Genomic DNA, 14330 nt, shown 5'->3' on the forward strand with positions numbered 1-14330 from the left:
ATGTGATTGCATTATCTATCACAGAATCGCAGCATTCCCACTTTAACAGTAAAATAACCGAGCACTTTTCTTCAGTTGCTAGTCAATTCATTCTGACATCAGAAAGTTCGTTTTGATGATAACTGGAATGAAATTCCTCGGACAACATATAAGACTGGTTGAATTCCTGAAGTTGGTTTTGATACTTGTATCTCATTTGATCTGCCGTTTTCATGGATTCAAATAGGAAAGTCGAGCCATTTTCACCACTATCATAAATTAAAACTTCAAATTCGAAGTCACAATGCACTATGGCTCATCAAACATCGCTGATACTGTCACGAGCTTCTTCCTTCTTGCCATACCAAAGGGCTCACATGGTGATGATGAAGGTAGTCTTCTTGAAACTTGCAAAACCAGGCCTGTATGGAATTATAAGCCTCGCGTTTTTGTCTCATTAAAGTTTACAAGTTAATAGGAGTTAAGGTGCTACTTTCAATTGGCGGCCCTGGAGATGGCTACCATCTTTACTCTGCTGACAATGCCAGGCAAGCTTGAATCAACTTTAAACCACAACACATGCTACGATACCACTAATTACACCAACTATTTGCCACCATTTTACTTCTGAAACTTTATCAAGATGGAGTTTAAAGAAGATACACTAGCAAACTAGTTAAGGGTTGAATCTATTTCGTTTCTCATGTCTCATTCAATTTTATATTGCTTTTCCATGGCCAGATCAATGGCTGAGTGCCACTCTTCAAAATGTTTACTTTGATTATGTTTGGGGTTCGATTTTACAACGATAAATCTTGTGAGTATTCTGAGAACTGGGAAAATATAAGGAAATTGTAGCGATTATGGGCGGCAAACATATTCGTCCCCAAGATGTATTTGGGATTGCCTGCATCGCCTGTGTCAGCTGAGAGTGGCTTTGTTGAGCCCAATGATCTAATTTCTTTTCTACCATCCATCAAAGATTCTGTAGGTATTATGACCACGCATATAGCTCAGCATTGAAACGTTATGTCTGAATTCCAAATTATGCCCAAGCCTAAGTGCATGTGTTTATGTAGTCGAATGGATCAAATAACGAAGCGAACTCAGCCTAAGTGCCCAAGCTGAGCTCTTTCTTTAGTTTAAGCTTCGTTAACCTCCTACTTTAATTTTTTTTTTTAATTTCTATTGCTTGATGAAAATGCTAAAGGGATTCTTCAAAAGAAAATTTGCTTCATAATGCAGTAAACACAAGAAGAAAAGTAAGAACATCCTTCTACATGTTTGGCAACTTGGGGAAAATAGCTTTTCACACAGCAAATGCTGCAGTTCACGTCTAATAAAAAACCGGTTGCCCAAACCTTTTTTTTTTGGTCAAATACAGTTCCTGTAAACATATTACAACTGCGATAATGGCATTGACAAAGGATTGTGGAGTCAGACTTGTCATTGCCACGAAATTGGCTAAAGAAACTTGTGTATCAGTTTGGCTCGCTACATTTCCAGTAAGTCATGCAAATGGCGTTGATCGCCTTCTTTAAATGATCCCATGCAATACCTTCAGCATTCAGGGTCCCTTAACCCACCTATAAGTCCCTTTAAAAATTGAATGCAACTGGAGTTAGTATCCAGCCATACAGAATTATGGGTAATCATCATCCTATTGCAACTCTTCTAGCACCATAAACAAGGACCTGGTCATTCTTGCGGATATAACATCCCAGCTGCTAGAACGGGTGAATACATTTGCAGGTCCTGCCTTTAATACCTTTGGGTTGCTTCAGAGGGATGCTCCTCCAGTTAGGTTGTCTACTAATTTTCCAGAACCTCCTGCTACTCCTGCTAGTGCTGCAGAGGATGCTACTAATCTTGCTGAGCAAACAAAGAACATGAGTGCAGGACTTGTCAAGGCTGCCAAGCAGTTTGACTCGTTGGTAGTTGCCCTTCCGCTGGCTGAGGGAGGTAAAGAAGCTCAGCTGAAAAGAATTGCCAAACTTCTGGCTGAAAATGATGTCGTAGGCCAAGAACTACTAAAACAACTGGAAGCTGCGGAAAAGGAATTAAAGCAAGTGCAGGAGTTGTTCAGGCAAGCAACAGACGACTGCTTGAACTTTTAAGAAACCGGATTGAAGGCTAGGCAATTTTTTAGCATAATTTTGATGAGTATGTTGCAGTAATATGTTTGGTAACGTGCTCAAATAGATGCTTTTAGCACTGCAAAATCTCATCCGAGAAGCCATTTCCTAGTATCTTGCTGATATTGTCCTTTGATTTTGAGGTTCAGTATGTGAAGGAATGGAAGATGGTTATTTACAGACATTTCAATACGCAATTTCATTGCTTCATAAGCAATTTATTTCAGCTTTCAGATCTTATCCGTTGTCTTTGTTACTTTAATTAAATTTGATATGAGGAACTTAAGGCAACTGCATGCCAAATTGGATAATATTTTTTTTCTTCAACCATGAGCTTAAAGAATATTATCCCAGAATCTTCCTCCTCCTTAAACCAGCCCCAATGCGCTGAGTTACTAATTTGTTTCTTAAGGTGTTTCTGTTTCCCATGGCGGTAGAAATTGCAAGTAAAATTACAATTCGATTTCTATTGTGTGTGTGAATTAGAACTAGAATTGACCTTGGAAAAAACTTGCTACTAAGAGAACCTGAAAACTTCAAGACCAGGGAATTGGGTGGTATCATAGTATAGACTTCAAGATTAGTAGAAAAAGCAAAACGCCGGCTTTGTTGTACTTGATATATGAACTTTACACAGAATTCAAATACAGTAATTGCCACTCTACTGACTTCGCATGAACCACATCTACATTGCAAGCGGGACAGCTTTCTCATTCAAAGGATCATTTTATGGTTTCAAACAAGACGGTCCAGATGGTCCAGATGTATATCGAGTTGTACCATGTCGTCTCATCTTCCATTTCTTTTTCCTAGACAATTTCTTCTCCAGATCTTTGACTCTTCCAGAAAGGTTGGAAATTGCAGTCAATTGCTGTTGTCCTGCTTCAATTAGTTTCTGCATCATCTCCCGCAGCTTGTCATTTTCTTCAACCAGCTTTCTATCATGTTCTGTGGATGCATTACTCCCAAGAGAAATCTGGCTGGCAGTTGGCGATGATGGAAGAACCTCTCCTGCCTCTGTTTCCTTTGCATCCGGTGGAACAGACATCATCTGATCCACAAGATCTTGTTCCAAAGCAGCAGAGTCACAATCCTGCGCAAAGAATTTGTTATCTACCGTACCTAATCCAGATGCCTCCATACCAATTCTCTCATCTAGCAGCTTCTGTTCAGTACTTGCATCATTCCATGATTTGGTAAATACCTTAGGAGCATCACACACTTGAGCTACAACTATTGCAGCTTCGCAACTTGAAGAGTAGTAGTTTTCAGCAACCCCATTTTCCTTTGAAGACTCATTTTCAGTTTCAGCTTCAGTTTCCATGGTAGCAAGCTCCTGCAGAACCTCTTCCTCAGCTTTATAAACTTCTACAGGTTTAGTTGAAGCAGTGAGCTCTTCCCTTTCCACCTCTGCAGAGCATATATGCAAGTCATTCATGTAACTACCTAAAACATTGGCATCCATCTCTAATACAACTTGATCATGCATCTCAGAGATATCCCCCAGTTCAGAAACACAGCCCTTGTCCTCTTCTAGAGCTTGCACTGAAAATTCCTGTGATTTCAAATCCACCTTCTTACAGAGCTCCATGTTGTTGGCCAGATTTTCATGACATGCCAAAGTTACATTAGATTTGGAAGTGACTGTCTTCTTGACCACAGGCTGCTGCCACCGCTCTGCTTGATCCATATTTAGAACCTCATCATCAGGCACCTCTGCATTAATATCCCTGGTCACGTCATCTTTCACGAATTTGTCATCCTCCTTGTCAAGAATCACGTGCTTTCGGGACTTGTCAACGTCATCATCAGGCACTGCTTGTGGCAACTCTGTTAACTCCTTTACACGTAAATTATCCTCCATTACCTCTCCATCTTGCAGAGCTTTGTCATCCACTGCTTCGGACAGCAGAAGACTATCGTCTTGTGACTTAGAATCAGACTCGAGTACTCCTTTCGGCAACTCTGCTAGTTGCTTGATATTGGGAACCTCATCTGTCACGAAGGCTCCTCCTCCTCCAACCCAAGGATGGTTCACCTCTTCGGAAAAAGGTTGAGGTTGAAACTCAGAGGACCGTCTTTCACCGTCATTGCATACCAGATTCAGCGAATCATCTCTAGCCCTATTGTCTGGTAGGCATCCTGCTTCACTTTTTTGTGTTGTATCAATCTTTAATAAATCTGTAATGGGTACCTGCGCACCATTGTTCAAATCCTCCTTATTCATTACCGTCTCTGGGATCTCCAAATTTCTAGTGTCGGATGCAATGTCCAGCACTGGAGGGGCCACACCTTTACAGAGCTCTTCTGGATAAATCTCATGCACATCTTCAGCTTTGGATAGACTACTTTCGAGGAAAGCTTTTTCTGCTTCTTCTCCTTCTTGGAAGCATCGATTATCAATTAATTGCATATCTTCATAAGGCTGAGCACTTGAACTTAGCTTATGTGCACTTTCAGATCTCTCGAGGCTTACATGATCAAGCTTCTCCTGTAGGCTCACAAGTTCTCGCACCACTGATTTCCTAACATCTCTAATGCTTGGGTGCAAGCCCTGAAATAGAAAGATTAAGTGAGTTACTGATTTACAAAATTCAACCACATTAACGACTAATGAACAACCAGGAAACAAGGTGTGAGTAGCAAGGTAAAATGGTGTGAAATGGATGAATCTCCAAGGAGAACTAAAAATTACCTAACCAAACAATCTAGACTCGTTCACTTACTCCTACAACTTTTCACAAAGCAATCATGTCAGCATACATTTCTTGACACACATATCCAATGACAGTGCTTATGTAACCATAAAGCTTATTATCTTATCAAGGATTTGCCTCACCCCTTCTGTACCAGCTTAAGGCGGCATGGGCCCCTTTATACTTGTGCAAAACATGTTGCATTACGAATAAAAATCAGCACCAATACCTTAAGAAAATGTCAATGAAACTTCAACATATAGACATTTCTGGAAAATGTCCAAGACGTCACAAAATGACATTTAGACAGAAAACTCGATATAAATTGCACAGCAAGCAAATGTTGTAAACCTATTAATATATAACTTGCACAGTTTTTATGCTTACCTGAATTGCATCTAGCTTTAGCAGAAGGTTCATTATAGTCTCTCCAAGCATGGTTCTCAACTTGTCATTTTCCCCAGTATCAGAACACGACTCCAAGGCCTTTATGCGATTGTTCAAAGTAAAAACCTCCTCCTTGATATTGGCAATTTGTTTCAACTTTTTTAATGGTTCCCGTCTACGCACTTCATACCCACGATAAGCTGACTGTATAATAAGAGCTGCTTCAACTTCTGACAACCTAATTTTTGCAAACCCCTTTGGTTCGTCAGCAGAACTCTCATGCACCTTGGAGTTTTCTTTATCCTCATCGGACTGACATATGGAATCAAATGATTTAACCTGTACTGCTCCTCGATCATTTTTGCTCTCAGCTGAACTCTTCAAATCCACCTCACTGGCAGCCACATCAGGGAATAGTTCTTCAGAATTATCATTGGTTTGGTGTACCAGTTCTGCATCATGGGAATTAGCTGACAAACTTCTCCCATGAGGACCAGAAATGCTCAAATATTCAGCCGGCTCTTGTCTGTTTTGTCTGTCAGTTACTTCAATCATTTTCACTCTCTGCTTACTTTGCTCCAGATTCTTGGCTGTTTCTGGCATACTCTTTCCCACTGTCATGTCTTTCTCAGTACTTTCCTTCGTAGTGGATGAGCTAGGTAGCTGAGAGCTGTCCTTAGACAACTTGCGCAATTTCCCTTCGTCACCAGGAGGACTAGGGGACCCTGAACCTCCATTATTTTTATTCTTCTTACGCAAAGGATCGACTCTCAGACAAATAGGAGGTAATTTTGATGACTTCATTGGAGAAGATGACTGGCTTGTAGGAGAAGTTTGAGACGATATTCTTTCATCAATAACATTCAGATTTTTTGCCAATGAACTTTTTACTTTCTCCTTATTGTTTTCCAGGTTTTTCTTTTCCTTAGTAGGTTCTGCTGACTTGACTGGAACCGTCTTTTGACCACCGTTTTTCTCTGGAGCTTTCGAGCATTCGCGATTATGAATTTCCTTAGTGACATCCGGTTTACTTGCCTTCTCATCAGCATCAGGAATCATCACTGGAGTGACCTCCAACTGGGGAGATACTCCCTCTGCAGATTCTTCACCAAAATTGGTTTTGCCACTGTCCTTCTTTTTCATTTCTTCCGGACTCCAAGGCATCCAGAATAAAGGAAAAGACAATTGACGCTTACTTTCATCTTGATGTTGTTGCTTCCAGGTTGAGTCATTGCCTTGCTTTGCCAAGTTAGAGTTTTCCATGTCAAAAGGGAACCATCCATTTAGCCACTTTTGCTGCTGTCCTGAAGGTTTTGATGACTCATCAGCTCTAGCAACACCAGAATACTTTTCCTTCACTTCAGGTTGTGCTTCATTTGCCTTATTAATTGCTTCATTCATCATATAACTTGGTGGAATCCACATAACTGGATATGGATAACTCTTCAAGTCAAAAGGAACCACGGCATTATTTGCCTTCTTTTCTATATCAGGATCTTCTTCCTCAATCTTGACATTCTTTCCTGGTGTTGAATTGTGTGTATGATTTGGACAACCACAGCAACGACTCTCTCCATGCATCTCACTATGGTACTTATAACGTGGTGGTTCCATTGTATTATTAGGAGGAGGAATGTAGTGAGCAGGATAGGACGCTGGAGGTATAGTATAATTGCCATGGCAGTAAAGAGGTGGAGCATGGGCATAAGGAGGCCTCAGAGCACAGTAGGCTGGAAAGTAGTTATGGTCACAGCAGCTATGACATTGTGCAGGATATGGGTAGGCATAGTTTCCCCCAGAAAGCCAAGATTGATAGTGTGGAGGACAAATTTCAAAATCTGCTTTCATGTGACCAGGAATAGGCTCAAATCTTGGGTGATGATGATGACTGTGATGGGGTGGAGACGGCATTTGATTCGTCTGATGAGGGTAACAGTCCATGAACGGATAATCAGAATACATACTTATCCAAGAAAAACAACCTGGTCGCCTAGTTCCGAAATCTCTTAATCCCAGAATGAACAACCAGATTTGGTTGCAAATAATGCATTTGGCCAATAAACCCTACAAGGATGGCAGCACTAATCTGGAATCAAGAAGAAGAAGCAAAAACAGAAAGTGCTTGCAGAAAAGAAATGTAAGACAACGCCATTACATATCAACTGACGCAACTTAAAATGAAACAAGATCCGTGTTTACTCCTTAAAAAACTGAAAAATAAAGTTGCAAGGCCTCAGAGGTAAAGCCACTGCTTAAAGCATCAATCAAGTCAAGCAGAAATAATAAAATATCCTGTTCTGTAATAATCAGTTACTTCATCCCTCTGTCAAGTATTTAGTGAACATACGGTGACTACATAATTCAAGATATGAGTACAACAACCGTATCTTGAAAGTCTGCGTTCCGTCAATAGCAAGCTGTGAACTGTAAATCTTCTCTGGTCTAAAAGGGTTTAATTAGGTGTAGTAGAGGCCATATCTAAAATAATGGAGAATGCCACTTCCATCAGCAAACAATAAGACGTTGTAATCCAAGTAAGATCAACGTTAAATGCTTCATGTAACAAAACATACTAAATTTGATACCACTAATCACAGGTCTGCAACTAGTATTCTTTGTTCCCTACTTAATGCTGATCACCAAGAACGTGAAAATTAATCTAGAGCTAGATGAACTAAAGTAAAAACACCAGAAAAAAAAATCCAGGTGACAAAAGATTTTAAACTTGAAAAGAAAATAATCGGGTTCAGAAAGTTCTAGACTGAAAACAACCGCAGCGCCCCGTGCGGCCAAACGTCATTGCTTTACAAAAGCAACGCAGCAGGTAAAGAATTTGCTTATACCAGCAATGGATTCACAAGCATTTCTGCAGAAGCCTATTTCAATGCCAACCAAGAACAGGGAAATATCAATAACTAGAACCCACTACCAGAAACTACCAAATTCAAACAAGATGCATTTCACATACTAAGAGAGGCTTTGGAAATGACGCTTACAATTTTCAGACGAAAATACCGAAGAAAAAGACTCTCTCCAAAGGGAGCAGATCGATCCACCAACCCAATAAGAAACGATAATTAAAGCTTAGAGAGCGGAGATCTCTTGATTAACCCTTATCAGTTTAGCCTTCCGAGTGGATAGTGTCTTTCAATTCCACTAGTATTTATAGTCCCAACGATTTAGTTAAAGACTTGAAAAACTAATTCTACGGCTTTCGAGATGTTTCGCGCGTTTCCTCAACGGTTGGCTTTGTCGGAACTTCGGGATGTTTCGCTGCCACGTGTTTTAATGGATACATGGTCAAGGGACAGGAGTAATGATCGGATGTGGGAGAGCTTAGATCAGCTTGGTAATGCACCTGAGGTTGACCCTCACTCACATAGGAAATTAGCTCTGTTTGGATTGTAAGTTATTTGGGATTATTTGAGATATTTTTACTGTAGCATTTTTTGTAATGTGATGTATGTGAGATAAAAAGATATTGGGAAGATAAAAAGGTGTATTGAAAATTGTAAAGATGATGTAAGCAAATAAAATTGGAGAAATATGAAACAATCCAAATAAACTGGATTGCTTGTTTCCGTCGAAAAATATTATCGTTTTCCGTGATTATATTTCTCTATCACCTTTTTCTCTCACATATATCAAATCGCTACAGTAATTTTTCCATGAAAAATGACGGAAAATGCAATCCAAACACAACTTTATTTTATAGTGACACAGATTTTATCAGAATTTTTTTTTTAATAGATGCTTCGACCCAGATTATCGAAGTATAGACTCATATTATTTTTCCTGGGGGAAAATATATATATATTTTTTTAACGGACGACTAGATTGAATTATTCATGAGTCAGATCCATGATATAAATTCATGGATAGATCCCTTTGAATCCGCTCGCGGATGGTTAAGACAAGAATACATGTCTTCTCGAATTTTTTGCTTTTGCATGTAATTTGTCATCTCAGTTGAAGACTTAATATTTGTAAATAAAAATAGGACCAAAGGACGTGCATGGACTAATATTTTGTGTAAGTAATTTTATTTTAGATAATTATGGCTATTATTTGTAAGAGTTTAGTAATTAATGTCTAATTAAAGTTGTCTAACATATATGAATGAAAAGTTTGTGATATTTTAAGTCGGGACATTTAAATGTATAAGAATTGTCTAAATTTAGTACTTCAAAAGTTAGCCAGTTGCCATTGATGGAAACTGTGGTGAATTTTTCTTAGTCCGAAACAAGTAATCTAGTGGCTGAGGCACTTGTGGTATCCATGTAACATTTCGAACCCGTACAAATATAATAAATTCAATAGAATTGGTGGAAAGAATGAGAAAAAGTAACAGAATTGAAGGCTGTCAATAGCCTGACTGTGAAAAAAAATTTGTTTTGTTGGCGTCGCCACAAATTCTTTAAAAAAAAAAAAAAAAACTTAGTTTTGGCGACTGACAGAATTTTTACATAGTCGCCAATGCGGTGACTTTAAGTAGGGATAATCCACGAACACTCTAGTTTTGTGACAAATTTTTCTTGCAGTATCATTTGAAGAACATTTGCCTATGTTGCATGGAATATTTTGTGCAAAATGACATTTCATTAAGAAAAAATCATTCAAAACATCCCTCATATTTTATAAAACTACCTTATTTTTCTCGCTTTTAAAAGTATAATTTTACGTCTCTTACAAATTCACATCAATCAAATTTGATTTATATTTAGGTTTTTGACTAGTTTTTTTGCCGAAATTCACCATGTGCCATGCACGTGATCATTTTTAAAGGGGCAAAATTATCAAATTACATTTACATAATTTGATCAATAATCCCTCACATTTCAAAAAATGAAATTTTTTTGTCCGTTGCATTTCACAAAATGAATTTTGTTATCCCTCATATTTTACAAAATAAAAAATTTCATTTCTTATTGATCATGTGTACAAATAGCTTTTTCTTGTTTTTGAAAATCCATATACATGGTTTTTTGGTTTCATTTGAACATTATAATAACAAGTAATATATCTCTATTTGATTTCACTTGAACAAGTTAATTGTAGTTGTAGGTGAATTAAATAGAGGTATATTATATGTTATTCATACTATTCAGGTGAAATCAAATAGATATATACATGAGTTTAGAAAAAAAAATTACTCGTACACATGATTAATGAGGAATGAAAATTTTATTTTGTGTCATGCGTGTGAATATGTTTTTTCTCATTTTATGAAAATCCAAATAAATGTCTATTTGATTTCACCTGAATAATACAAATAGCATGTAACATATCTCTATTTGATTTCATTTAAACAAACTGGTTGGGTGGTACGGAAGAGATAGTGTAAGTGAAAGGTTTCAGGTTACACTAAAATATATATATATATATATATATATATATATATATATATATATTATATACTATTTGTACTGTTCAAGTGAAATTAAATAAATATATACATGGGTTTAAAAAATGCTATTCGTACACATGCCTAATGAAGAATGAAAAATTCATTTCATGAAATGTGAAGGATAAAAAATTCATTTTGTGAAAAATGTGAAGAATTATGAATCGAATTATGTATAATTTGATTTGAGAAATTTGCCCCTAAAAAATGATCACATATTAGGCACATAGTGGATTTTGACAAAAAAAAAACTAGTTTAAAATTTAGGTAGGGATCAAATTTAATAAATGAAAATTTATAAGAGATATAAAATTATACTTTTTTAAAAGTGAGGAACGAAAAAAATTATTTTATAAAATATGCTGTTTTGATTTGAACATTTTTTCTTTCACCAAATCTTATATTCCTAGTTTCCTACACACACTAGGCCCATGTGACGGACAAGGAGCCTGTCAAGAGGCATACTGTATCATACGGGCCGCTAATAAGCCCACAAGAGCCTATCATGGGAACCCCGATTACGCAACTGGTATGGAGTAATATATTCCCAACGCGGCGCGACCGCCTCTTTCTGAATGTGGCAGAGGAGCGGTCTTCATCTTCACCGGCCTAAAATTGTCAAATATTGGAAGGGTTTTAGTTAATTTCCAGGTTCCGTAGGTGAAGAATTTGGATTCCATACATCCTCTGCTACTTAATAGTTCCCTTGTACAATCAATCCCCGATCGAAAGCACAATGGGTAAAGCCAAAAAAGCTCCTAAATTCGCAGTAATGAAGAAAATGGTCACTTCCAAAGCCATTAAACAGTATGGCCCCTCTTCTCTTCTTGTTCCCACCTGTTAGTTCATTAATTTATACACTCTTCATTGTGTTGATTTTTTTTCCCTTGGGGTACTTTCAGGCATAAAGAGGAGGTTTTGAATCCTAACAAAAAAGATTTAACTAAAGAGAAGCTCCCTAGAAACGTGTATGTTACTAATCACTGTATTCTTGTACTGTTCTACATGAATTTGTCTGTAACTCGTGAAGTGTTTTATTCACAAAATTCTGTGCCTTTTGTCTTTTTTCCCTCCTAACTGATTTCAGGCCAAATGTATCGTCTGCACTCTTCTTCAAGCACAATACTGCTTTGGGTCCGCCATATATGATATTGGTTGATACTAACTTTATCAACTTCTCTATTCAAAATAAGGTGTGCTCTTGTAAATTAGTTGCTTGGTGTTTTCATTTATCCTTCTGAACTTGTCTACCCTTTTTTCTCATGGTTTTTTGAATGATCAGACACAGACTAGTGAGTAAGGCTTTTTCTTCTTCCTAGTCTTAGAATGGAGTTTAATTCTAATTGTCCCCAGCCCCATGCCTACTTCTTCCTTCCCGTTTCTAACCTTTGGAAAGTTATCATCATTAGGATGTGGTTGAATCAGATAGATGAAACTCAAGTAGCTGGTTGTTGTGGAACCTTATTCTCTTCTCTCCTTGAGACCTTCTATACTAGTCATAATTGGTTGCTAAATCGGCACAATGTGTAGCAGACGTTTCAAAATTTGTCTTTAGAAATAGGTCAATTTTCTGCCACATTTTGATCCACAATCTTTGGTTTTCATTCTTATTGGAAGATGATTACTCTTTCTGGCTTTATTTTGTCATATCAGAAGAGATACGATCATCTCCCTTTTTTGACGACATATCAAGATGATTACTTTTTCTGGCTTTATTTTGTCATATCAGAAGAGATATGATCATCTCCTTTTTTTGACGACATATCAAGTAGGATACTGACTTTTGTCTATGTTTTGAAACTTTGTTTGTAGTTGGATTTGCAGAAAGGAATGATGGATTGCTTGTATGCAAAATGTAAGTCGAAGTAAATTACTGCCGCTTCAGCCATTTTGTCGTTTTATTAAGTTGGTTGGATCTGTGCTGCACATCTATGACTGCTCTCTTATGCCATATGTTGTATCAATTACTAGCCACAACTCATCCTGCTTATGATTTTACTTGTTTACCTTTGTACAGGTACTCCTTGTGTCACAGACTGTGTAATGGCTGAGCTTGAGAAATTGGGTCAAAAATATCGGGTCGCTTTAAGGTATAGTTCTTCCCTTTTTAGTTTTTACTGGACTTACGTTCTGATAACTTTCTCTGTTCTTTTGTTGTTTGAATAGGCTGAAAGGGAACAAAAAGTCATTACATATGTTTTTGGGCAAGAACGTCATAGATAGTAGTACAACTTATATGGTTTTCACGAAAGGAAGTCTTAAATGAATAATACCATTTATTTTGTGTAATCTGGTTTAATGCAAGTTGTATAGTCCCGATAGTCTGTTTGCCACTACAGTAAGGGTAATAATTAGGTCCTTGCTGATTTTGTAAAGGTAACAGAAGAGTATGCAAACTTTCTAAGTAAGATATGCTCACTTTGAGATTCCTGCTTGTTTTATGCATAATTAGATTTTCATACTTCAGCACCTGTTCTTTTTTCCTTTTCCCTTTAACCAGAATTGCTAAGGATCCTCGATTTGAAAGGCTGCCATGTACACATAAAGGAACCTATGCTGATGATTGCATCGTAGACAGGGTCACCCAGGTATCTTCTGGATATATGTTGCATTTTGTCATGCTTCCCAAGTAAGAATAGTCTGATTTTTTTTTTTTAATTTCCTCAAAAAAATTTTGTCGCACAATGAATAACTTCCTAAGCATAGATTTATCTCCAAAATGGTCATGCTGTCTGATATGTACTTCGTGTAAGTGGAATATTGTGCATAATCTGGCGATTAAGCTGTTGGCTTATTTCTCATTGTTCCTGGTTATAAATTCTCTTAATAACAGCACAAGTGTTACATTGTTGCAACATGTGATCGAGATTTAAAGCGAAGGATACGAAAGGTGTGATACGCCTGATCATTCAATTTCAATTCATTTTTGTACATTTAATAATTGGAATGTGACTGATGGATTTGGTTTACAAGTAGGTCCCTGGTGTTCCGATCATGTATATTACACAGCACAAGTACTCCATTGAACGGCTGCCTGAAGCTACAATTGGTGGAGGTAAGCTAATTATAATGCTGAAATTAGTCCCAGGCTAATTATAATTTGTTTTTTGTGATTGCCTTCCGTCCTAATATTTGAATCTGTTGAATGGCAATGCAGCTCCACGAATTTGATGCAACAGTTGAGTTAATAGGAACTTGCTCCCAGAATGTGGAGTTTCTCGTCGATGGCATTGGGGCAAGGTTCTGTTGAAGTCATTCTGTAATCTCTCTCTGAGGTGGTCCTGTTTGTGGCTGATCCGAGTTATTTATGTCGCCTGTCAGAACTTTTGTAAATGTTTCTCCTTTTATGTTGCTTAATTTACTTTTGAAATGTTGTTTTTAGGTTTCCATGTACTCGCAAAACAAATTTTATATCAGTGATGCAAGGATATTTGAGGAGCGAGCTTGAAGAACAGCTACGGTGATGTTAACAATAACGTAGCTTCTATAGCTTAAATACCATACTAGATGTTGCCAAGTGTGTTTGAAGGTTGAACAGTAAGCAAGCTAATGAAAAGGCGTTCTCTTCTTCTGAGCCATCGAAGAAGTGAATTTTAGTACATCCTTGGGTTGAGATTTTCATGAAGTCAATTCCGATAGAATGCATGACTCTGGAAAGATAAAAGAAACTGACACTAACTAAGGGGATCCATCTTTCAGTTATTACCAGAGAAAGTAGACGATGGGATC

At 37.5% G+C, this 14330-nt stretch overlaps 3 protein-coding genes across 6 annotated transcripts; 2 read left to right on the forward strand and 1 right to left on the reverse strand.

The window, feature by feature from the left end:
• The first annotated feature begins 283 nt into the window (after positions 1 to 283).
• LOC113724715 (mediator of RNA polymerase II transcription subunit 21-like) lies at positions 284 to 2183 on the forward strand. Its single transcript, XM_027247589.2, has 3 exons — positions 284 to 371; positions 443 to 527; positions 1658 to 2183. The coding sequence occupies exons 1-3, from the start codon at positions 284 to 286 to the stop codon at positions 2094 to 2096; spliced, it is 612 nt and encodes a 203-aa protein (XP_027103390.1). The 3' UTR covers positions 2097 to 2183.
• Positions 2184 to 2649: 466 nt separating this feature from the next.
• On the reverse strand, positions 2650 to 8461 carry LOC113728149 (uncharacterized). 3 transcript variants are annotated; one of them, XM_072076603.1, is made up of 4 exons: positions 8194 to 8461; positions 8041 to 8073; positions 5198 to 7261; positions 2650 to 4668 (listed from the first exon to the last, which is right to left on the reverse strand). In XM_072076603.1, the coding sequence occupies exons 2-4, from the start codon at positions 8059 to 8061 to the stop codon at positions 2842 to 2844; spliced, it is 3912 nt and encodes a 1303-aa protein (XP_071932704.1). In that variant the 5' UTR covers positions 8062 to 8073; positions 8194 to 8461; the 3' UTR covers positions 2650 to 2841. The 3 variants fall into 3 exon arrangements, with proteins under 3 accessions (XP_071932704.1, XP_027108480.1, XP_071932705.1); XM_027252679.2 differs by lacking the exon at positions 8041 to 8073; XM_072076604.1 differs by lacking the exon at positions 8041 to 8073 and having other exon boundaries at positions 5198 to 7278.
• Positions 8462 to 11132: 2671 nt separating this feature from the next.
• On the forward strand, positions 11133 to 14055 carry LOC113728150 (uncharacterized). Of its 2 annotated transcripts, XR_003457981.2 has the most exons (10): positions 11133 to 11408; positions 11504 to 11569; positions 11689 to 11794; positions 12414 to 12456; positions 12619 to 12691; positions 13102 to 13189; positions 13435 to 13491; positions 13578 to 13656; positions 13759 to 13876; positions 13984 to 14055. XR_003457981.2 is itself a non-coding variant. In XM_027252680.2 (9 exons), the coding sequence occupies exons 1-9, from the start codon at positions 11338 to 11340 to the stop codon at positions 13770 to 13772; spliced, it is 597 nt and encodes a 198-aa protein (XP_027108481.1). In that variant the 5' UTR covers positions 11133 to 11337; the 3' UTR covers positions 13773 to 14055. The 2 variants fall into 2 exon arrangements, 1 of the variants encoding a protein (XP_027108481.1); XM_027252680.2 differs by having other exon boundaries at positions 13759 to 14055.
• The last annotated feature ends 275 nt before the right edge of the window (positions 14056 to 14330 follow it).

Source organism: Coffea arabica, chromosome 2c (assembly GCF_036785885.1).
Source record: "Coffea arabica cultivar ET-39 chromosome 2c, Coffea Arabica ET-39 HiFi, whole genome shotgun sequence".
In the NCBI taxonomy this organism is placed as follows: domain Eukaryota; kingdom Viridiplantae; phylum Streptophyta; class Magnoliopsida; order Gentianales; family Rubiaceae; genus Coffea; species Coffea arabica.